This window comes from Agelaius tricolor, unplaced genomic scaffold (genome assembly GCF_023055355.1).
Source record: "Agelaius tricolor isolate 1412-34295 unplaced genomic scaffold, bAgeTri1.0.p SCAF_32, whole genome shotgun sequence".
NCBI lineage: Eukaryota > Metazoa > Chordata > Aves > Passeriformes > Icteridae > Agelaius > Agelaius tricolor.
This window is the reverse complement of record NW_027269292.1, coordinates 2,025,476-2,050,359: the sequence shown is the minus strand read 5'-3', so window position 1 is coordinate 2,050,359 and position 24,884 is coordinate 2,025,476. Positions and strand designations below refer to the sequence as shown.

At 42.7% G+C, this 24,884-nt stretch overlaps 1 protein-coding gene across 4 annotated transcripts in view; it reads right to left on the bottom strand.

Moving 5' to 3' along the window:
* Positions 1 to 400: 400 nt before the first annotated feature.
* The window catches only part of STXBP4 (syntaxin binding protein 4), a 79,634-nt gene continuing 55,150 nt past the window's right edge, over positions 401 to 24,884 (bottom strand). For 3 of the 4 annotated variants that reach the window (XM_071451365.1, XM_071451366.1, XM_071451362.1), the window contains one exon: positions 12,818 to 15,692. In XM_071451365.1, coding sequence (XP_071307466.1) covers positions 15,581 to 15,692 — 112 coding nt within the window. In that variant the 3' untranslated portion in view covers positions 12,818 to 15,580. Of the gene's footprint in view, positions 1,080 to 12,817; positions 15,693 to 24,884 lie in introns of those variants that run through there. The other variant, XM_071451363.1, reaches the window with a different exon arrangement.

Below are 24,884 nucleotides of genomic sequence, written 5' to 3'. Positions count from 1 at the left end.
TCAGAAACACCCCCAAAAACAACCCCCCCAAAAAACTAAACAGGAGAGAATTGGAAAAGGCTCATGATTCAGCCTTTGTTTTAGTTCTGATTTGTCCCAAACAGTGCAAGTTCCCAGGCTGGCCTCTCAGGGCAGTGCATTTCCAGCTATGTGACGCAGAACGCGGAGGGCCATGAAAAGCCACATGAGAACACTCAGATATCCACACCCAACTGAGCTGGAAGGAGAAAGTCGAGTGACACCGAGGAGCAATGCCCGCCCCCACCTCCCTCCCCTCCACAGAGGTTCTGGTCAGAGCCTCACTTGGCTTTCCAAGTGAAAGCCACTACCCACAGCACTGAATTACTGAAAAATGAATATTTATTGTCCTCGTGGGGTGCAGCTCAGCGAGCTGCTGGGGCTCCTCACAAGACAAAAAATGCCTGTTGAATGAACCATGCTCCTGCCTTTTTTTTCATTATTTTTTAATTTTTTTTTCTTAAGTTTAATTGAATGTGGGAGAGACAGGTTTGGAACTGCTTTTGGGTAATGGCAGAGGAACTTCTCTTAAGTAATCTGGGGTGGTTCCAGAAGGCATTCCAGTTCTCAGAAAAATAGGTATTACTAGTCATTGCTTATATGCTGTGAGTTGAAAGATTAATAATTTTCTCTGCCAAAGTTTACAGGCAGCCTTTACCATGACAGGGTAGACCAAATACATGTTCTTGCCTGGGCAGCTGACCTGGTTTGAACTCAGTAAGTGTGGCTCTCAGTGATGACTACAGTTTTGGAACAAATACTCCGCTCTGCTTTTTAAAGCAACCTTCCCCCTGTAAAGCATTAACCAGACTCTCAAGGCCATTCCAGGCACCTCGTGCCTTTGGTGCCTTGGCGAATTATTCAGACGCAGTAGGTGTAAGCAGCCAGATGACAGAACTGGATTGAGACAACAGATAAGGGAGTAGCTGGCCCGTTTTTCAGTCAGACCTTCCCCTCAATAAGGACAACTCTCAGCTGGTGCCAATGGGAAAAACAACTTGATCCTTCCGTTTATTCCTCTGCACTCCATTCCTCTTCCTTTTTCACTCTTGGCTTGCGTGCTGCAAAAAGACAGTTTAGAAATAGCTGTTCTTACATGCTCAGGCTGTTTGATTTTGGAATTTGGCATTGGTTTTACTGGAGACAGAAGAGCACCCACGAACACAGAATAAAACAGCCCATCCCCAGGCAGAGCTGCAGCAGAAGGGAGGAGTGAAAGGTACAGGAGCTGAGCATCATCCCCTCCTTAATCAGAGTTTCTATTGAAGTCAATGACCCAGATTTCTCTGACTTCAAATGGCTGCTTTCAGAGAGCTTGCCGGAGGCATGGTGCTGGGGAAGGTCAGGCAGAATTTCGCCTGAAGAATTCCACATGCATAGGCTTATCAGCTCGGGATCTGTACAGCTTGATACTGCAAACCCGTGCTCTCCAACGAGCTGTCTCAAAGTCACTGAAGTGATTGCTGCCCTGGGCTTCAGGCTTGCTAGGCTGCCCTAAGCTTAGGATTTCTTTCTGTGATTAATTCTGTGACATCCACCTTGCTCCCAGGTTTCCCTCTCAAAAAAACAAAATGCAGAAAGCAAAAACCAGTTCTTAATCGTATGGGTTTAAATTATTAAGAACCCAGAAATGTGATAAACCTTTCTTATCTTTGGCAGGAAAGCCTGACCTTCTGTGGAAGACTGGGAAAATTCCTACAGACAAAAATCAGGCTTCTAAATATAAAGGCAATAAAGTCATGCTATGTCTTTTAATGAAAGAATTACTGTAACAGCAGCAAGTAGTGCAGAAATGCACATTATTAACTGTATGCAGTTTGTCCTGCAGGTTTAGATTAATTAAATGTTGTTTCTGAGACTGGGGGATGCTCTTTTCCCCCTCTTTTTTAATGCACTCCCCCTCTCAGTTCCATGCAGTACCTGACCAGATTCCTGACACTGCTGCCAGCCCACAGTGCCCTTCCTGGGTACCCCAGGTACACCCAGCCAGGGCATTCTGCTAAATTTCCACCTCTCTTATGGCCCATTTTGTTCTATTTAAATCTCATCAGGAATTTCAGCTGGTAACTAGTTGCCATATCATATCAGAATATGTTAAATATCAGCCTACCAGGCTTCCCAGGTTTTTGAAAACCTGCTTATGCAAATATCAACGCAACACAGAGACTGAACACTGTCTTAAGAGGCAAATGCACCCTCGATTCTGTGTGTGTTTATCTCCCTACTTTATTTGATACAGAAAGTCTGATTAGACCTCTAAAGATTATAGTTTAAAAAGGCTTGGAAAAATAGAGTAAGTTGGACCTTTTTTAAAATGTATATTCCAACTCAGAAGCAGCTTTACTGATAGAAATCCCAAGGCTGGATTTCAGTGGCATGGCTGGGTGTTTATCAGAAGGAAAAGGTGGTATTTTCCCATAATCGTGTGTTGGCTTTGTCCTACCAGCATCCAGGGTGATGCAGGATGGAGCAGCTGCACACTGCAGACTGTGCTCTGAGGGACAGGGACAGATCAGAGCCCTCCTGCCTCTCCTCTGCTGGAGGAAGCAGCTCTGCAGAGTCTGCAAGCCCAGGCTCATTGCTGGGGTCTCCTGCAAGGACAGATGTGCACAGGGACAGTGTACACTGAAAGAGACACCTCACGTTTGCCATTTCAAGCAGCACTCAGCTCTGTAAAGTTTTTCTGCATTAAAGCGAAATGTTTAAGTTAATTGAGATGAATGCAATGATAGCTGGCAGCTGTATCTTAACAACCCCTCAACATACACAGGCACAAGGAAGCAGAGCAGCCCTGCTATTGTTTGTTGCTTTGTTCTGCCTTTGACATTTTTTTTTTTATGCCATGATTTCTTTTAAAGTTATCTGCTCTGATCTACAGCAATGTGGGTGCATAATTGACTGTATTTGGACTAAAGATATTCTTGTCTGTATGTTTTCTTGGCCAGGCATTTAGACTACAAGCTGTATGGAAAGCATCAGGCAGTAAGTTATGCAGAAAACATCAGACAGAACTGTTTTAATATTAAACCAGCTTTGTAATATTTTTATTCCCATTAATTTTTAAAACCTTTAAAAAAAACTCTTTACTTAATTGGCTTGCAGAGTAAGTTAGTTTTGAAGGCTTAAAACTGGCTTTTTCATAACAAGTTTCTTAGGTTTGGGGTTTTTTGTTTGTTTGGGTTTTTTAACTGCCAAAGGGCATAAACATATAATTTTCTATAGCCACCTGACAGCATCCATGCAGGGAGATAAAGATGTCTTCCTCCTGTATTTTCCCTTAAATGACTTTGACCTGGAGAATACATTATGTTGATTGGCATGAGAAAGAAGGCTGTGATCTTATTTTTACTGTTTGTTATAGCGACTTCAAACTTATCAAAGAAAGAAATAGAGGCTTTTTAGATGGCTGCTTGCCAACAGCACTAATCAGAATTTTAATGAGATTTTTTTTGAGGCCTAAATTAGGTCTAATTAACAATGTATAAAGCTAATGTATAATGCGATGGAAGGATGTAGCCTACTGCATATAGAATGGGTTCCAATCTCTTTACAAATAGAAATGTTGAACAAAGTGCACATTTTTATGCAGGTTTACATATCTGCAGCTCCCTAGTATTTCTACTGCTATGCCTTATTAACAAATTGCCTTTGGAAAATGTGGCCCTCAACTTCATAACAACTTTGGCATCCCTTCAAGGGAATAATGCAGGTTCTTATGGCTGAACTCCCTGTGTGGCTCCCACTGACTGACACAGACTCCTGGGTCCTGCAGTCTCCCTTCGCTATCCTCCTGTCTCCCTGTGGCCCAGTGTTCCCATTGTTTGTGGGAGAGAACTGGCCTGGGACTCCCATTTCCCAACCAGCACTAAAGGCAGGGTTATATTTAGTCCACACACACTGTTTTTCTCCAAGCATTTAAGACAGAAAATGATTAACAACTCCAAAACGTCATCCTCAAAGCATGGCCTTGTTTCTGCCCCCGAAGAGTATTTTGTGCAAGGAGGGATGAACTAAAAGGATTTTTCTCTATACAGGAGTTTGCAGTTATTTATGGTACCACAATTCAGTTTTCTCTTTGTCTGGCTGAGCTGTTACATATAAACTATTAAAAAAAATAAATCTTGTATCCCAGTTGCTCATATGAAGCTTCATGCAATTAAACACCTCAAAGTATGGAATTGCTGCTTCTGCTTAAGTAAACATTTTTATTCACATACTCAGACCATTAACTAGGAACCCTCTTGTAAAGCCTCTTTCCAAATTTCATGTTTAATAAACAAATCTCATTTCTTTATGCCTGAAAAATCAATACCTCTTCTGATTCATTTAGCTCATGACAGATGACCAGCAGCAGTAACAATGGGGGCAAAGAGCCCAATGAAACAGGCCAGGACAGAATGAATATAAACCCCCAAATAAACTCTGCCCCTCTCACAAACTCAGGTGCATCAGTACTGTGCTGTTGGGCTGAAGTGTTCAGAACACTTGAATGGGACTTTAAGTGCTGCTCCAGAACAGGTTTATCTGCAAAGTTGTAACCAGAGCTTACACTAATTAATAGAATCTGTCGTTAATGAGGCAGTCTGTCAACTGACCATAAACGTTGAACCAACATCAGACACACTCCAAGGAAGCTTAAATAGCCATTTCAGATGTGTATTTCTTGAAGTGTTTAAATAAATATATTCACATCAAGTTTAAGGAAAGAGCCAAACCGCAGGGCAGAGGGAGCCAGAATCATTTTGCATCTGTTACAACACTCAGAATAATGTTTGGGTTGATTTATGGGGGAAATATTTGTTTTTGAGCTGGAATTTTGGTAACTCGGAACAGATGTTCACAGTGTTGAAATACTGTCTGCCCATGCAGCTCTGTTAAATCAAGTGCTGTTACACATTTAAACTAATCTAGGAAAAAATTAATATACTGTGAAATTGCTAATCTTACAAAAGGTACATACTAATAGGATTCCAATTTGATTATCTTTCCATTTTATTGGAATCTCAAGCCATACAATAACACCTGCAAAAAATTATCAGAGCAGTGAGATTTCATCTGGTTTGTGACCCTGAGTGGAGAGGAAGTGCTTCACTTTTTGCTATCACTATTTCTTTCAAAGCATTTTTTCAAAGTGTTGAACCAAATCAGCTTTCTGACTTTTTTCCCACCTTTGCCGAGCCAGGGGATATTTAAACAATGCGGAGAGAAGGTTCTTGTAATGAGAGCGCTATTTGTGCCTCCTAAAAATCATTAAGAATTCGGTACAATATTTTTTAAAAGTCCTATTTCTATCTCTTAAAGACCTGTGACTGCAGAGCAGCCGTGAACGCAGCTCTTTCCCCGCTCACGCCCATCACCGCTCAGCCGGAGAGCGGCGGGAGGGCGTCTCCACCCCTCGTTCCCTTGGCCGGGGGAGCAGCGTGGTCCGAAACCCAGAGGGCTTCGCATCCGCCCCAGGGGCACTGAGCTCCCCAGCTCCGAAGCACGTGGCACTTCTGTCACTTTGGAGAGGCTGCCTTTTTGTCTTTTCCCCTTTCTTCCTAGGCAGGCAAATTGCAGTCTCCTCTGCAAGCGCAAACATCCCGAACAATTTGCTGATGCAAATTCCAGGCTGCCAGCAGAGCTCTGCCTGATGGCTTTACGAGGGCTGCGATTCCTTCTAGGAACTTTCAGATATTCTAGTGCTGTGTTCTTCCTTCCCAGGAGAGATCCAGGTGAGGTGGTGTGCAGCTGTTTAATGGCTATCCCATTTGCCCATTTACCTCTTCCTCCTGAGCCATCGCTCTGTTCTTAGTGACCGATGGCAGTGCCCTTGCCAGGGGCTTGCTCCTTAGTGAAGCAAACATTTTGAATTATTGAGAGCTGAGCTCTTGCAGTTGTACCCAGCCACGTTCCCTCCCTGCTTTGGTGCCCTCCTGGCGTGGCATGGCATGATCCCTCCCTCAGCCCGGGATGTGCTGCCGCTGCCGGGTGCGATGTCCCTGAGTGTCACCAGCTGGGACAAGGGCAGGCAGAGCAGGGGGACTGGGGGGCCTCTCCTGTTCCACACCAGTATGTCATCCTGAGGGATGCACCGGGAATGCCGGGAGAATGCCGGGTGTATCGAGCTTGTTGTGCAAACACAGTACAAATGCAGATTTTACTCGTGTGCTCTTTGCGGGCAAGTTTGTATTTATAGTGGTGCCGTGAGTCACCTCCTCAGCTGCCATGGATACCGAGTCCCATCCGCTGGCTCCATTCAGCACAATCAGCCCCTCACAATACTCTGCATTTGTGCTTGTACAACTCGGGGATTGTTTTTTTCCTTGGGGAACTCCTTCCTCTTTGTCCTGGAGCCATCGGGCAGGGCAATGCCTCCATGGCCAAGAAGCTTCTATGCAACAGAAACAAAACGTCAGCTGCTGCAGACTTTTAGACAAGATTTTGGGAATATTTCTCTGATGCTTTACTCAGATATCCAGCATCCTTATTTTATCTTGGTCATTATCTAACTGACCTGTCAACTATTTTGTTGTGTAAATTCTTTCCTGGAAAACCTGTCCTTTCTGCAAGAAGTTCATATTGGCTTATTTTTATTTTCTTGAGCAGGAGATTAAAAAGTTAAAAACTTTTTTTAACTACTGTTTTTGAATAATAATTTTTTTTTTGTAATTTAAACCTTTACACTTGATCTGGAGCCTTCACTTATTGAGACAGTTCAGTGCAGGGGTGGAAGCACCAGTCTGGTGACCTTGGCTCTCCAACCCCTGCCACCACTTGCTGCATGACCTTGGAAAAGTCACTGAGTTTTTATCAGTGTTGTCTCTCTCTCTTTGTCCCTGTTCTCTGTAGGATCAGGTAGGGAGGATCTTAAGAGGGTAATGCCTGTATGCCAGGTGAGTATTTGCCAGAGTTAACTGTGGGATTTCTTAGATATATAAAGTAACAAGGTCTGTTATGACACTGACAGCTTGCAATCCACTTGTACACAGCAGCCAGGTACTTGTTTCCAGTAGAAGTCTTACAGCAATACATTAGACTTCTCTGAACCTCACAGTAACATCCTTTTTGGATGAAGATCCTCCATCTCTCAAGCCTCTTCCACTGAGCTGCTCAGAGGCTGCTCAGCAGTGTCTGCTCAGTAACAGCATCTGCATGGACCTCAGTCACTGCAGATTTCTGCACAAACCCTCTTACAATGCTCCTCCATAGGAAAACTGAACTGTGGAGACCCCAGCTGGATTTGGGGTTTTTGATCCTGACAGGTGCTGGGGGTTGTTGAGAGCTGAGCCAACCTCTGCCCCTCGGAGCAGGTGATGGACGTGGCTGGTGGGGGTCCAGCCTGGGACAGGGACACTGTGAGATGCTGTCCTGCAAGAAAACACCTTGACTGGTCTGTGTTGTGAGTAGGTGAGACTGATTTACTTAAGAGTTGCACTGAGGTCCCTTGGAAGTCAGTCAAAGGCTTTGTTATGCTAAGATTAGTTGCTCTTGAGTAATCTCTACTACAGCAATTCACTCTCACTGTTGAAACGCAGCTGCTACAGCTCCCTGCCACAGTGACTGGGTTTGGAATTCAAAGAAATCTGTGGAAATGTCTTATTTCTGGTGTAAGGATCAGAAAAGGGTCTATGGTGGTCCATACCACTGAAAAGGCTTTTCTGAAAAGGGAAAAGGCTGGCTTTATTATAAACATAGGATTTGCTGTCATCTGAGTGTGCTTGTAAATTTGAATAAAAAGTAAAACATGCACAAGTTCATGGGAGAGGACCCTGTAACTAACACACACTGTGGTTGCAGACATAAAATGCTGTGTTTTTGCTTTGTTTAGAGAACAAACTTGTCAGCAGAGACCCCTTTGTGATACAGCAGCAGCACCAACAGCACTGATGGGAGTTTGAAATCAACTGAAAAACCCATTAGGCTTTCCAGTTTTATATTAGTTAACAGGAGATGTGATTTCTTTTTAATATTTTTAACACTTCCCCTCAAAATTACAAAAATCAGACTGATTTTTATTCCAGTTTGCAGGTTCTCCAGGCAGAGGACTTTGTCTACAAGAATTGAGAACCCTGGCAGCCTCTCCCTGGCTCATGGAGTGAGGCTGTGACAGAGGATGGCAGGAGCTATTCTGAGCTCAGAAGTCCTCCCTAGTGTCACTTTCATTCAGGCATGGATTTCTCTTTTCTGTTCCACTAGCTGCTATTCCCTTTCACAAAGAAAGATGTCAGCTGGGTTTTCTGTAGCAGAGCTGGCGCTGCTTGAGCCCCGTGTGCCAGCAGTCCCCTGGTTTTTAGGTGCTGTTTTACAGCTGTTCAAGTGGCTGCTGTAAAGATCAGAGGGACAGCCTGGCACTGGCCTAATCCATCAAAACATTGGGTTTTTCAAGAGCAGTAAAATCTCACTCCAGCTCTGGATCTCACCAAAGCAGATGAGGTTCACTGACTTTCTGTGCCTCAGTGTATGGATGATCATGTTTGCCTGCCTTGAGAGCTGCAGAGGAATGACGGCTTTCCCACGAGGATCAACCTTGCTGGGAGCACAAGTGAGGCTTCCCTGGAAATGTGGTACCATTCCAAGTGGAGACTCCGGGGAGAAGTCTGCCAGCAGCCTTTTCATCTTCCCTGCACCCTGACTCATGAATAAACATAGGCAGAGAGGGAGGAGATGAAAAGCAGCCAGGACTGTGTTGCTGCAGAGCTGTGGATCTTCCCGGGCAGTGCCTATAAATGGCTCCTCTCTTTGGGGCTGCCCAGGGTTTTAGCAGGTGTTCGGTGTCTCCCTGAAGGGAAGCAGAGCAGCCCATGGCACCCACGTGCTAAAGCAGCTCCCACTGATTTTAGGTCACATTAACAGCAAATCTGGGGATTTGCTCTGCTCCCTCTGCTGCCGCGGCTCCAAGCATCAGCCGCATCTGATCTGCCTTCAAGGGAGGCTGGAATTTGTTTGAGTCCCACTGTTACCTAGAATTTAACACGTACTCCACCTCCCAGAGCTGCGTGAACCGGCACAGGGCTATCGTGTGTAATAGTCTTAAAAATCTTGGCAAGTTAATTTTGAAGAAAATCTCTGATTAGGCAATAGCTCCTGCTAGCAATTACCAGGCTTTTATCTGTAGCTGTCAGTGCACTGTAAAAAGTGGCAGTTACTCCCATTTTACAGAAGAAGCAGATGTTCCAGGGACATCTGAATAGATTTAATGCAGAAATTGCATGCCTAAAAGGTGTTCTAGAAAATCCCATCATTATCACATGACTGATTTTATTCAGTGCACCCAGGAATTCAGATCTGCCGGCTGTGTTTTGCTTCTCTTATTTGTTTTAAAGCAATAATTCCAAAGTTTTCATTTTGTTTCCCTGCTGAGGCAGAGGAAGAGCTGGAACGAGACCTTCTTTTTTTTTTTTTTTTTTTTTTTTTTTTTTTTTTTTTTTTTTTTGAGGCAAACTTTCAGGTATGGATTTATTCAGAACTTCTTGAGGTTTAATTTGGTTTTGTGATCAAGAGGCACAGAAGTCACATTTGTGAAATCCAATTAGGCTCCAGCCCTGGTAGGGACATGACCTGAGGCACGTACATCCATCTGAGTCCCTGTGCCTCTCTGCTTCTAAAGCCCTCAGCCTCCATGGCAGAGCTGTGCTTCTTATCTCAGGTATTTGGGATTACTGCAAACTCAATTCACCCACTTGGGAGCTATTAGAGCTGCAGTCCTTCCCTTGGAAACGTGGCAGTGACAGGGAGAGAGAGCTGAGCACTGCTCTGCTCCAGGGGAAGGATCAGATCAGAACCAGGCAGGGCAGGAGAACTGTAGATGGATGGGTCCAAGAACAATTTCTGGGTGCAGTGGGCACAGGGAGGAGGCTGAGCCGTGGCCTTGGCTTTGGCCAGGAATAACAGCCTGCTCTGCACATCTCTGCTCGTTCACCTCCCTGCCTGCAGCTGCAGCTTGTTGGTGCCTTTGCAGAGCACACTGGTTTTTGGATTCGAGGTTTTCCACTATAATGAGCTAAAAGTTGTCAGAGCAAGGAAGAGCTCCCCTGGTAACACCTCCTAGGATCCAGCTCCGAGGGAGGAGGTGATGCCCATGGCAGGGTGCCCCTGTCCTCACTCCAGCCCCAGAGCCCTTGGCCCCAGAGCCCTTGGCTCCAGTCCCAGAGCCCTTTCCCTTCTGGCTATAGCAAAAAAAGGAACTCAGTCCTTCTCCTTACCTGGAGAGCTGTAACTTCCCTCAGCCACATCAGAAGCTGAATTGCTAATTCTCCCCGTGCTCCAGGCAAGCATCCCTGGCCCAGAACAGCTCCCTGGGAGCAGCCACTGGTGCTGTTCAAAACGTCAGTCAGGATGACCACTGACTTTTCTTATAAACAAGAACCTGCATTTTTATGAATGTGGTGAAATTACCAAGGCCTTTTCCTTCAGTTTCCTGTAAGTGGGTTAAATTGTGTATCCAAAACATTGGGACAAGCAACAATAACAAACCTGGCCTGAAACAGACTTCAGGGTTTTGTACCGAACAACCTCTGAGCACAGCAGTAAAACATTTTTCTGTTACCCTCAGCCAGCCACAGGAGTTTTCCTGTTAGTGAACATTTACTATTGATTTCATTTTTGGCTTTTGTATCATTCTCTGCAGGACTCTAAGTGGTTATTGGAAACAGCAGAGCCTGCAGGACTGTGCTGCTTCAGCATCTGCAGCCAGAATGGGTTAAACACAGTAGAGTTTAGGCTCAAGGGACTGGACTGCACGCCCAAAGCTGAGCAGAGAAAGGAGTAAGAGATAATTGCATTTACACATTTTCAGTTAGTACCAAAATTCCTTTTGGCTGCATCTTTCAATTAGCCAAGTAACAAGACAGGCATTCTTCAACAGTTAGGGCCTATTTCCTGATCCTCGGTATTTTTATTATTTACAAGAGTTCTGCATTTCATTGATGGTGTAATATGGTCTAAGAGAGCCAGGCAGGTTCTTACTGGGCCTCTCTGCTCCTGCTCATGCCATGGCAGCAGTGATGAGCAGCTGTCTTTAGCTGGGAACATGTGAGCCCCACAGTGACCAATTACAGCCCCTAACGATGCGTCCCCAGTGGCTCAGTCTGGAGATTAAAATGTGCAGCTCAACCAGGGCCTGAGTTCTCCCTGTCCCTGGAGAACTCGATGCTCCTGCTGTTCTCAGGAACAGTGGGGTTGGAAAGGAACAGGGATGCATTACCAGCCTTTGGAGTGAAAATGAAAACATCAGCAGGAACCCCAATACTTTGCTTGGATCCTTTCTCTTTCCCATATAAGTGCTGTTATTGTTACATTTCTATTTCAGGCAGGAAACATAATTTTATTTCTTTTTCCATTTCAATCATTTTTTAATGAATTCTCTTCACATACAAGAGCAAGGATAGTTCTTGATGATAATAATAATTGGACCACAGGGAAATGCTGCCTTGTGGGTAGCTGACAGGCAGGGTACTTGAGAGGAGATGAAGACAGCTCTGATCAGAGTGTAGCTTTTGGGGGTCAGGGTGAAATAGTGACTTATGTGAAACACCATCAAAACTACTGATTTTTCATGGTTTGCTTTTAGCCAAGAAGCCTAACAATGAAACCAAAATTCCCCATAGTGACTGGCTGGAGAAATTGCATTCCTCCTCATCAGGATGAGGGGTCATTGCAGCAACCTCCCTTGTTGGAGCCCTCAGTGAATAATAAGGATTGTGTAGCTGCAGTTCAATGTCTCTATCAAATATCCTTCTTCAGGTGAAGGAAGAACACAGCTTATGTGTGCTTTGGAAAAATGCTGGACTACATTCTCTAGAGTCTTGAGCACTGCTGTAAACAGCGTATTATCTTGTAATAAAATAACTAAAATAACACCTGTATTATCTTGTAATAAAATATCCTATCTTAGATGAGTGTTGTGAAAATACCAACCTATTAAATCCATGCCAACATCAGCCACTGTTGGTGGAAACAAAACTAGAATGAGCAATAAATAATCAAGCCACCAGAAAACATGAGCAGAGCCTGGATGGTACAACCTGTGAACTGGCTGGTATTTTTAGTGTTACATGAAAAGAATCCTCAGGGAAAGCCAAAGCTGGTTACAGAGGACAAAGGTGAGGCTTTAGTCACTGGTATTTGATTTTTGGTGCACTATCACTGCAAGCAGCCAGGGGAAAGATTTACTAAGGTATTTAGGTATCTAAACATGCCTAGCAGCATTTATAGCAGCATCTAAGTAGGTTAGGTGCCTAATTCCCATTAACTCCACGAACACGTTTAAGCTGCTAAACATCTCTGCAAAGCTGGCCCCAGTGCCTGGCCTGACAGGTGCCAGTCTGAACTGGTGTGACTGGGCTCACTCCCTGCAGGCTCTTTGGAGTGGAGAGTGTTGGGAACACACAAGGAGCAGGAGCACACAACTCAACAAAGGCTCCTGAGCTGACTTTAATTTCTGCTGCTGACTTAAAATAGAGCCACATCAAAGTCACTCAGAGGAGCACTTGCAAAAAGGCCACTGAATTTTGGAGTTTGGTTTGGAGTCCTGTGTGTCTTGAGCTGAGGGTTAAGAATCCCATCAGTTTCCAGAAAATGAAACATTTCACAAGGCAAACCAGAGCAGCATTTCCTGAGCTCCTGGAAAGTCTTGCACACAGTCAACCCTGCACAGCCCAGCCTGTTCCACAACCACAAATATTTTTCTAAAAGGATTTTCCTTTCCTTACCTCAGTGGCACAGGCACCTCCTGAGTGTCAGAAATGAAACAAACCATTCCTAAAGCAGTCTGTTACAAGAGGCTTTTCAACAGATGGAGAATGTTATGTGGAACAGATTCATTACAATATAAAGGTGTAGTTTTATTAATTTAAAGGCTATCACATGCACTTTAGTATCTTTTCCAATTAATTTTTTAAATTCAGGAATAAAAATGAAAATTTGCCGTTTACAGTGTTGCATATGTTGACAACTGCTCTTTATAAATTCTGTTCCAAGTTATGCTAGAACCATTTTCTCAATATACACAGTTCAGCTTAAGCAAAATAATTTTCACAAAACTATTTCACATAAAGGAAGAGATAAGGGGAGATCAAGAGAAATAACCTAGGAAACAAGTATACCAGTGTACAAAAATAGATTGGAACATTTGGAGACCGTAGGTAAGAAAATGTATTCTCAACCCCAGAGAATGTGAACTGGTGGATTATCTGAGGAGGGAAATGCTCACTGGAGCAGCTGAAGAGATGCAGAGATCTATTTCTAACATCTTTAATTTCTAGGCAAGTTTGTAAGAGAGAGAGAGGAAGAGGCTGCAGGTTTGTGCCACACTGGGGTCTGTGGGAGGTGGCAGCGAGAGGAGCAGGCAGATTGTCCCCGTGCACAGCAGGCTGCACCCAGCAAGGGCAGCACGTGCAGAGCTGTGCCCCTGCAGCTGATCCAGCAGGACAGCTCTGAGCTGCTCTCCATGGAGCCCCTGCTCTGCAGAGCCTGCCTGAGCCACACTCCCCATCCCTAAAGAGCTGCTCCCCTTTGGGCACCCAGCTGGCTGACACAGCCACGAGGCTGCAAGAGGCAGTGGTGGCTCAAACCTCTCCTGAGCAGGACTGGGGAGCTGGAATCTGTGTGCAGGCTGGGTATCACTGAAGGATGAACAGAAAGTGCTGTCATAAAGCATCCAAGTGACTACTACAGCAAATACCACAAGGAATTCAGATGACATATCTTCTGTAGGTCATGAGTCTGTGCCATTCTGAGAAAAGGGATTTAAATAAAAATGATTCTGGAGTGTCCAAGCCTGAAACTGAAGCACATGCTCTGTCCCTTTGGCCTGAGCTCTCTGGGAGCACAAAGGAGGCTGTGGAGCATGCAGGAGCCACTGGAGCAAATATGGCTAAACCATTCATGTGTTATTGCTAGGAGAAGTTTTCTTAGAAATGTAAGTTACTGTAGGTCTGCTGAGCAAGCTTTTTTTCCCTAATCCACACCACCTGTGTAGATTCACAGATAATTTGGGTCTGACCTAGTTGAAAGTACAAAACAAATTTTTCCTATTTGCTTATTCAATATACCCTGACATCTATTTCCTGCAAAGCCTGTAAAGGCCTCTTTTGTGAGCTTCAGGAAGAACATTTGGTGATGTGCTCTCCAGCTCTCTGGCCAAGTGCAGGAGATTACTGGGCTGCTATTCAGAGGCCTGACTTGGATTTCAAAAAAAGGTGAATTATTTTGGTTCAAAAGGATCAACTGTTCCCGGGAGCCTGACCTGGCACAGCTCTGCACTGCTGAGGACAGAGAGCATGGTCAAGGCACCAGAACTGAGAGTGAGTCTGGTTTTGATATTCATTCCTCAGAGGACAAGGATTCTTAACTCCAATGCCACACCTGCTGAAGACAGACCTCAAAAAAGGTGACTGCAGCCTGTGCCCTCCTCACACTGCCACAATCCCCTTCTCCCTCCTGGACTGAAGCAGAGATAGAGATTTTCTTTGGCATATCCATCAGTGCTTCTGCAGGTTCAGGTCTGTCTCATTCATTACTAACACCCACAATTATATACACAACACACATATAAAGAGCCTCCAGAAAAATGTAGCACAGAATCATACATTTGACAAAGCTGACATCAGACATTGTGCTGCGAATAATGAGATTTAAAATATCCTGTGCTATTGAGGTACACAGAAACCTGTTCATTAACTTGCACCCCCCCATCATTTTCTTTATCCTCTTTAAAGCATCACTGATGTGTACAAAATGATTTTGTTCTACTTAAAAGACCAGTTCTGAGGAGGTGACTGATTTCTGCTGATCCTGGAGGTGGTTTCACAGGTTTCATTGTACTTGAAACTTCACAGCTTCCACTGAAGTATTTGATGTGTGTCTGTATTGGTTTAGCAGAATACAAAAGTAGAATAAATTTCATATTGCCTCATATTGTTGTCAGAGTATGAGGTCCTCTATGAAAACTTTCTTTTTACTTGACAACTTATCAAAGACACATTTTCTAAATCTCAACAACCAATCTTAGTAAGTATTTGTATAAAAAGTCATCAGGGCTCCAATATTCATAATAAATCACTAAATTTCTAGTAGCAAAACTTATTTGAACATTTTTCCCACAGAAATAAGAGTTTTCAGTTGAATTATCCCCATTATTCTCACTAACTTTGGTTCAAAAACCCCACCTCACTTTGCATCTCTCAGTCAACCATCAGCTGGAATCTACCACCAGTGGTCCCACCTTAAATCTCATGTTGCTCAGAGCTGTGAAAATTTCAGCTGACCTGGAAAATTCTGCTTCAGGTCAGGGAAATGATGGGTCCGTGGGGAAATCATGAAAAGATGGGACTGGGCCCTAAGGTGAGACTGATCCCTGGCACACCAAAATGGGGCAGATTAAGGACTCCTGTGGCACCTGCATCCTTTGTAGCACACATCAACAAACCCATCTCAAAACCAGCAGAACTTCCTCCAGCTTGATGAGGAGAAATGTCACCAGGTACTACTACATCACACTAGAAAGTAGGTAGATTAAAACCTGTGATCTGCTCACTAAGGGACTAAAACCAGACCAACTACTCTCTGTCCACAGCTGTCCTCAGCTCTTGGGCCCGGGAAGGTCTCTGATCCCATCCTCCTCCTCCTCGGAGCAAAGCAAGCTCAGAGCGCTCGTGACGGGGTGGATCCAGGACGTGGTCTGTGTCACGTGGCTAAAAACCAACAAGAAATGCTATCAGCAACCCCAAAGAGGCTTCCCCATCCCAAAACAAGGAATTCCAGGTGGAGTCTGGAGTTGTAACAATCATTATGACACCTTCAAACACAGAATTGTCTTTTTCTTGCTAACTGCAAGATTTTTAAAAGCAAAATGTGGAGTCTGCAGAGAGCCAGAAACTGGACTGGAGGTTCCAATTCCCATTGCAATAAAGAGAATGCTTTTGTATGAGACTCCTGACACAGACTGGTGACATTTCTTGTTAATTATTGGAGCTGCAGACAATTAACACAGCAGGATATTACCATGGCTATCTCACTGGTTACAGCCTGAGGGAGGTAGGGTGGCCAAGAGGAAGTTGAGCAAATGTGGAATCCCATTGTAGAAACACACTCAGCTCTTTAGAACATGAACCCTGGAAGAGTCCAGGGCCAGGCTGGATGGGGCTTGGAGCAATCTGGGATAATGGAAGGTGCTCCTGTCCATGGCAGTAAGGTTGGAATGAGGGGCTATTTAAGATCATTTCTACTCACACAACTCCATGATTACTATTCTAGCATCCTTAACTAATTCCCCTTGCAGAAAGAATAAAAAAAAGAAAAAAAAAAAAAAAAAGTTGTTTTTTTTTTTTAAGGCTGTGCTCCCACAGCCTTTACACACACAATAAAAGGACATCAGTGCTGATTTTTAAGGTTTAAACCCTACACTTGACATGCAGGCTAAGCTGCTTTATAGTCTCTGCAAAGCTTCTGTGTGAATGGAAAGAGCCCAAGCAGGGCTCAGTAAGGACAGACACATGGACAGGTTTGGAGTCTGTGGTGAGAACACTGCACACCTTGTGAGTGGTGTGTGCATGTGAGCCATACTGTGTGTGGGCAACACACTGCCTCTTCTCCCTTCTGGAATAATGTGTTCTTGGGAAAGGAAATAGCTTCTTTTCACTTGGAAAAAAAATCTTGCTAATAAATTCACAGCTTTTATAGTAAAGTCAGTGCAAAGATTAATTTTGTAATATAAGTTCACTACAAGAACAAGCTGAAAAGTATTGTAGGTATAATAAATGCCATGAAGGACAAATGGCTCTTCTCCCATGTCCTAACAGTGTCCCTAAACCCCAGGTCTGTACTCACTTTCCAGGTGCATTGGTTTAATTAAATTTGAAGAACTACTCTGGATTTACCTTTTCAAGTGAGAACACTCCCATGAATAACTGATTACAGGAACAGATATATTGAAGCAGGAATTCAAGTCAATGTTCCACGACACTGAGTGATGGGTTTGAGGTCACTGTTCTCATCACCATGATCATACCATTCACCCCTTTCAGCTGAGTGCACTGAGCTTAGAATCAGTTGGGTGTGATGAGGATGATACTGCTCACCAAAAGGTAAATATAATCCTCATGTAAATCCCTGCTCTGAACAGGTAACCTGTGAATTCAGGCACTACCTCAGCTGAGGCAATGCCTGAGCAAGGACCACACAAGGAAGACAAAGATAAAGGCCATACCCTCTATTCTCATACATTAAGAAAAAGAAAAACCAAAAATCAAACCCCAAAGCTCAAGTTATGTAGAAAACCAGTTCAGAAGTGCTCTTTTGGTGGGAGCAGGACTGGATGCATTCTATTCCTTCTTTTGTTACAAAAATATGCATTACTGGGGTTGTAGGATCAGTTTCACAGGAATTAAAACAAAAGGAAAAATGAAAAATATGTTCCTACAGAAAATACACTGCAGCAGACAATGATCACTCTTAAGGACAGTAATTCTTTCATTCTAAGAAAGCAAATGTACTTTTTTTACTAGGAATAAGAGCAACTTGCCAAACATTTCCAATGTTTACCTTTGGAAAGTCAGGTGACAGCCAACATGAACATGAAAAGAGTTGTTTTACAATGTTTTATGAGAGACTTGGTAATAAAGTCTGTGCAACCAAGAACACTGTTCCCATTATCCTACAACACAGGGAAATGTATGCATTCATATTTATATTATGAATATATTTACATTTGTAAATATACTCAGAAAAATATCTTTGCTGCATATTTCTGCAATGTTGTCTATAAAGTCAGGAAATGCCTTGTTTCCCAATTAAAATATTCAGTCAATAAGGCTCAGTGTTGGAGATGTGCTCCAAACTGAAGTCCCAGCATGTGATTTATTGGTATAACACACAGAACTTCTTCCAATACCTGCAGAATTACAGGTGCTGAATGAACTGGATTCCATCCATTCTACCTCTGCCAATGCAAGACTTATTGCCTCCAGCACTATTTTAAGTGTTTATATTTCCTACTTTTATCAAACCATTTCTGAGCAATCTATTGCTGAATTTAAATAAGAACAAAATGATTTTAGAATATTTTTCTTTTCCCCATTTTACTTCCTTGTGTAGCATGCCCTGACCTGCTGTGTACCTGAAGCCCTGGCTCCATTTTCTCCTGAGCATGCAGCATCAACCCTGTGAAATGGGAGAGACTGCACAGGAGTAAAGAGTTACATGGAAAGGCATCCACAGATCTTTGACATATCCAACTAAAAATTCTTTGTAAAGTGTCTTCTTCAGAAGATTCTTCTCCTACACTCTCCAGGGCCAGGAGGCAAATGACAGCATGCTCAACTTCCTGGTACTGCTTTAAGAACTTCAGTTTGCTCTCACACAAATTAAATGCACAAAATTCTCCAGATCTTTAACAGTGCAAAACTGTGGCACTGAAATCTGGGTTACCTTTCTCTGTATTTGATAGCATAAGATTGTTTCATCACTGGTAAGAAAGAAAAGAACCCATTTTCATTCATTTTCAAGACACAGGGGCCAAGTTTTGCTCTTGTCAAGCTGCTGCTGCAAACACTTCTGGTTTGAACCCAGCTCCCTTCAACTTGCTCTAGACTTTATCCCACGGGCAATTCTCTTAAGACAGTTTGGTTTAAACCCTTTGCCAAAATCCTTCCTAGGAAAAGAGCTCTTATAAATAAACATAAAGTCCAGATACCATGTCTCACATTGTAGACAGACACACACAATACGTGCAGATTATTTAGGTAGAGAATAAATGTATAAACCCTGCTGCTGTTTATTTTTAGCTCTCCAAAAGTGCTGTGACTAAAGAGCTTTGACATAATCAGTCCGAAGAGATAATCCCAGATTTACTGGTTTGGAGAACATTCTTGTATTAGAAATACATCCTCTCTGATTTGTGTGTTAGGGCCAGCAATAAAAAGTGAGAGGGAGTCCAAATCTACCTCTAGGTTTTGTTTAACTGATGCAACTGATTTGAATATTAAAGGAATATTTGGAAAGCCAGCATTAGAAAGTTTAAATGTACAACATTTCCCATTTGCAAATGTTCCTGTTCAAAAGTCTAATTTAACATTTTCAGAGCAATTAGCAACATTTAAAGATTTGCAGGTTTTCAAACAAATCACTGCTATCGGAGGGCAGCCAAATTTATTGCTAGAAAACAGAAACATTTGATCTGGAAATATGTCAGTAGATTAGGCTGTCTTTTTAACATTAGCAAACTGCAGGACAAATTTCAGAGCTTGGGAAAACAAAACATGAGAACAGAGGGATGTTTTGGCAAAGAAATAGTAGTGGATTATTTCAAATGCCATTATAATTACTCTCCTTATGGCTCTTCCTTCTTCACATGGAAAATTATTTCTTTTAAAACTACAACCTCAGACAATCTTTTAAGAAAAGAATAACTCAAAAATTCAGAGAAAAGCTAGTGGGAAAAATATCTGCACATTTTTTAAAAGATTCTAAGCATTATCAAGACATCTTTTTCACCTTAAATTGTGCTTTCCAGCCAGGGCCAAAATCTGGAGCTTAACAGGGAACTGTGAAGTCTTGCAGACACCCACATGCTGTGGGTCTCAGTGCAGGATGTTGCCCTACAAACCTAACATTATGCATTATTGGAAGTTGGTTTTTTTCCCCCCCTTTTGACATGGGGTGACATTCACAACACCTGGCTCAATATTTCAACTGCACCAGGGTTCCTGAGCTTTAAAAGGAGCCACCTTGTGCAAAATCCGTTTGTTTGGGAACAGTTCAGGAGAGGAGATGCCACCTTAAGCAATTACTCAGTCAAACTCTCCTAATGAATAGGGACCATTACTCATTAGGGACCAAAAAGGATTTAGCTGTATCTGAACTTAAAATGCCAAATTCTGGCCTCAGATGAGCCCTGTTCTTCTCTACCAAACTGAGCAGTATGGAAGATGAAAGTGAAACTCTGCTCGTGTGAAACAACACAAACCCCATGTTTTCCTCCGTAATGAGCATACCCCATAAACTAAATCCATGTAATCCATAGTAGTAATTTCACTAAACTTTTAATCTGCCTTTGCTTTTTGATTTCCCAATCTTCACTAGCCCTTTAACATACAAGAGTGCTCAGCTGAAGAATATTGATGCTTGATGAAGCTGTTCCTGATCTCTGCCCAAAACCTCTGCAAAGGCCTGGTGGCCCCCAGTGCTGCTGAGAGCCAGGGACACTGCACACCCTGAGAGCTTCACCCTTTGGTGCTTCACTGTTGCTACTGCAATAATCATTAAAAAATGAGGCAAACAGCACTGCTAGATGTAAATGCAATGGGTTTAAGGGGGCGTGCTCTACACTACCCAGAAATCTATTCCACATGGTGCTTTGGTAGTTTTCACACTTGCATGCATCTCCCAGTGGCAAGGGCTGGAGTTGCTGTGGAAGGAGTGTGTGCCATCTGCCAGAGGGCAGGGAACACCAACTCCTCACTCCCTCCTTACCCACTGGCATGCAGGCCCTGGGCACTGCTGGCTTGGAGGCTAATGAGGGCCAGAACTACAGGAAAATAAAGAACAATGCCTCTGAATGAAGATCCTGAAACTTAATCCTTCATGCAAAGGCTCTTCCATCCTCCCTGCCTGCTCTAGCAAAGGCTCTGTGTCACTCTGTGCTGGACTCCACACAAGATTTGCTGGAATTACTGCCTTTGGCTTTTGTTTTCAGGCCCTTCTGTTCCTGCTCCCCTGGTGCTTGGGACAGCCCTCCCCTTTGCTTTGCAAGGATCTTTTATCCCTTTGAAACCCACTGCCCCAAATTTCACACCTCAGAGAAGGCTCTCAGCTCTTATTCTAATGCTTCTCTAAAGCAACTCTCTTAAGCCATGATCAGAATTCCTTGGGCATATTTGGAAATGTTGTATAATTAGAAAATAGATAATCAAACATAGGTCCTGCACTATAGTGGAGCTGTCCCAGCTTGCAGCAGCATCTTAAGGACCTTCACATCCTGGCAGGGAAAGAGAATCACCCTTCCCTATTAGAGCAGGTCACAATGGAGCAGGAGTTCCAGGGAGTTGCTGCTCCTGAAGGCAGTCCATGGGATCGAGGCAATAGCTGGCCTGTGGTTACAGCCAGGCTCCCTCACATGGCTGTGGAGTTTAGATGAATACAGCAATATTTGGTAGATAGGATGGCCAAAATGCTGGAAGTGGGTCAATTCTGTTGCCCACAAATCTCTACCTGCTTCTAAATCACTCTATTATTCTATTAAATATAATATGGAGCTGCTGGTGCTGCACCTCACACATTTTAGGAATGCACTTAAACTATTTCTCAGCTTTCCAGAGCCAGTGCTTTTAACACTTTGCTGTTGTCCCTTATGAATTTAAACCTGGTATATTCATTTTTTGTTTCTTCAGCTCTTGGAGGCAGCACACACCTGCAGAGCCAGCCAAGGTGTCTGTCGTGGCTGGAATCCCCTTTGGAAAGGCCAGGGGTTGGAAAGCAGACACTAATGCTGTCAAGCACTGGAAAACTCTTGCTATTTTGAAGAGCAAATGCTGGGAGGATCTGCCAGGAATAACTTATTCTGAGCTGTAACTAAAGCATTTTAATTTAGCAGGTAAGCAAGTAGAGCAAAATAAAACAACTGAGTGACATTGATGCAAGTATTATCAATCAATCAATCAATCAATCAATCCTGAGAGCATCTAAGGATGACAGATACCAGACATGAGTCCTAAAGGCAGCTTGAGAAGGGTTTTTGCACTGCATTTATCAAGATAGGATTATTTGAAAGGAAACATTAATTTTTTCTTTTTCCTTTTTTGTTAAAATTCATTTAAGCCTGTACCCTCTTACAAAAGGAACATGCAACCTCTAATAGTACCCCAGGAGATGCTGGGCAGGTCCTGGAACATGTCAGTGACCTTAATTTTACTGGTGTAATAAGATCAAGAGCACTTGTCACCTCATGGAGCTGTGTCCTGAGGCAACATAAATGTTTCTTGTATTTCCCTCTGAGACTGCAGATTTTGCTTGAGTATTAATTAAAGATTGAGGGATATAAAGTGAAGCCCCAGAAGACAGTCTTGCTATTTATTCCTTGATTAAACCAATTAAACCCTTGTCTACTCAGAAAAATCTATGAGCCATTTCAGAGGGCAGTAATCACTAGGAAGAAGATTTATCCAGCCAAATAGTGTGTGCTGCATCATTAAAAACTGTCAACAACAAACAAATTGCCTGAACTAAAATAAAATCAGTAACAACAGCAGGATCTGAGCCAAGGCTGAATCAGAACTAAGGTTTGAGAGACATCCCAGGCACTTCTCAGCTTGAAAGTACTACCTGAAATCTGTCTCCCCCAGAATCAGCCAAGTGCTGTTCCTCTGGCAGTGCTGGTTCAATGTGTGCAGTTACTCACAGTCCTGGGTCTGAGTGAGCTGCATAAGAATTCCAGTGCTGTGTATTTGCAAATGCATCAGAGCACGTTCAAGGCTTTTGTTTAAACTTCTTGTGCACTAAACTGACATGAACCTGGAGCAGTGACTTTGCTCCAGAGGAAGCACATCCTAAAAAACCTTGCTGTGTGCTTTGATCTGCTTCTGACGGCCCTCCCAAAACCCAGGGAGCAAAAGAATTTCACTTTCTTGTGTTTTCTCACAAAAGAAATTTTAACAGATGCCTTCTGTGACAGGCCAGAAGCTGAAAGAATGTTTCTCCATTTTGGTTCTTGATATTAAAAAACAAACAACCTCCCAGGAAAAAAAAAGATTGCCCAACCAAAAGCAGCTTAAGGTCTTAACATTCTTGTATTACAAGCTCATGTTATCATAAAATCCAATGCCAAGTTTCCTAGTTCTACATCTGAGATTATTTTACTTACAGTCATGCAAAATGATTTCAGTGAGAATCAGAGAAACTGAATTCCAAAACTCTAAGAGAAACATGTCAGGACTAGCCAGATTCACACGGCTTCTTCAGAAGGTGTGTGAACTGATGCTGAGCTGATGGATGGACACAGCTCTGGGTCCCTGTACTTTAAACAGCAATAATAGCAGATAGCACTTGGTTAGTGCTCAGCCAGTTCTATTTAAATACTTGCCACTTCTTGTGACTATATAACTATTTATTTTCATTCAGGAGAATTTAAGGATGACAGGTAAAAGGAATTATTTTCAAAAACAACCTCTTTTTTAATGAAATGTAAAACTGGAAAAGTCCAAATTTTAAGAGATGCAAAGTAACTGCAGCTTTCTTTGAACTTGGTGGAACCAGCACTGCATGCCTCAAATTACCCATCCCTACCCACAAAACATCAGAGTTAAGATGGGGACACCTACAATGATGACTTGATAACTGCTAATTTTGGTGCAAGTAACTTGCCTACTGCTTTACAAGGAGCTGGGAACAGAGCTGGCACTGGATTCAGTCCAGGGGAATTTCAATTCCATGCTGAAATCAGTATGGCAGATCATGAGTTTTCTTAGTTTGCTACTTTGAACTGACTGAAAACTAAGTGGAACACAGAGAAATTTACTTCTACATAAGGTCTGCTATGATTTGAATTTAACTGATTTCTTCTAGTGAGGGTCACAACCCTTGCTAGAGATAACCTGCAGATAAGCAGGATATTGTAATACACCAGAGTATTCAGAAATGAACACACCTCAGTGTGTTCGGGCTGCCATCCTTCATTTATAAAGGAGTAGAAATGTGCAGAGAACATTTAGAAAAAGAACCAATTTATATTTTCAAGCTACCATGCAGTAAGTAAAATCAATTGTGATTTGTTTCCTTTTATGATGATACCTTTAACTCTAATGCTGCAAAACATCAATGTTTATACTACAGAAGTTCTTCATCTATCACACATGCTCTGCTATTCTTAGCTCAGCTAAAATGATAAACAGTTTCTATGAATGCCCAGTTTTCAGTAAAGTGAATGGTGTCTCTTTCCCAAGCAAGACCAAACAAAATAAACTTTTATAGTATCTAAATACAATGTGTCTGCTTTCCAAGTAGAAACCTGATTTGTTAGGCATGATTTTAAAATCCACTGGAACACATCATTTGTGGTTTTTATTAATCTGTATTTTCTAAGTATTGACTTTAGGCTTCTACTTAACCTGGAGCAAATTCTCCACCTTCCAATGGAGCACCTGAAGTACACAATGTCTCAATGGGAAACTTCTGATTTTTAGATAAATTGCTGAAAGATAACCCTAAACAAAGCATTACTGTTTCCCCTTTGTTGTAAGATAGAAAACATCACAGGCCCTAATACATCTAAGGGCAAAGATCTCAAAAGTTTTAAAATATTTGATTTAAAGTATTTGAACTTCTACTTGTCTTTTGTGAAAATTTAAGATAAGCATTCTTGAGGAAAATAGCTGTTAATGTAGAATATTTGAAATCTAGTCCTATTAAAATGCTAGAGAAACAGTGTTTACAGGGGCAAAATTCACAGCTGGTCCTTACAAACTACATACATATGCAAGCAGTGGGTGGGAGTAGGAGGGAGCATAGCAAGGGCCTGCCTAATTTTAGGTGCCAGCCTTATGATACAGAGCTGCCATATGTTAAAGGTGAACACAGTGGGAGGATGGAAGAGATTAACTAGAATGGGTTTTCTGGGGAAAAATGAATGTGTCCCAGCTATGGGGGGGACATAGCTGTTCTTTTGTGATTTTAGACTATCAGGATGAAACCATTAATTAGCATAATGGTGCCTCCCTGAGAGGGCAGTTCTGCACAGACTCTTTCTCCTATTTGAAAATCAAACCCAGAAATTCCTAATTCACAAAATCAGTTCAGTGGCAGAATGAATAGACACTGTTTGCACTGCTGGATTTTAGTGCTGGAGCATACAGCAAAAGTGAGATTTTGTTCTAGTGGTGGTTGGTTACAACACT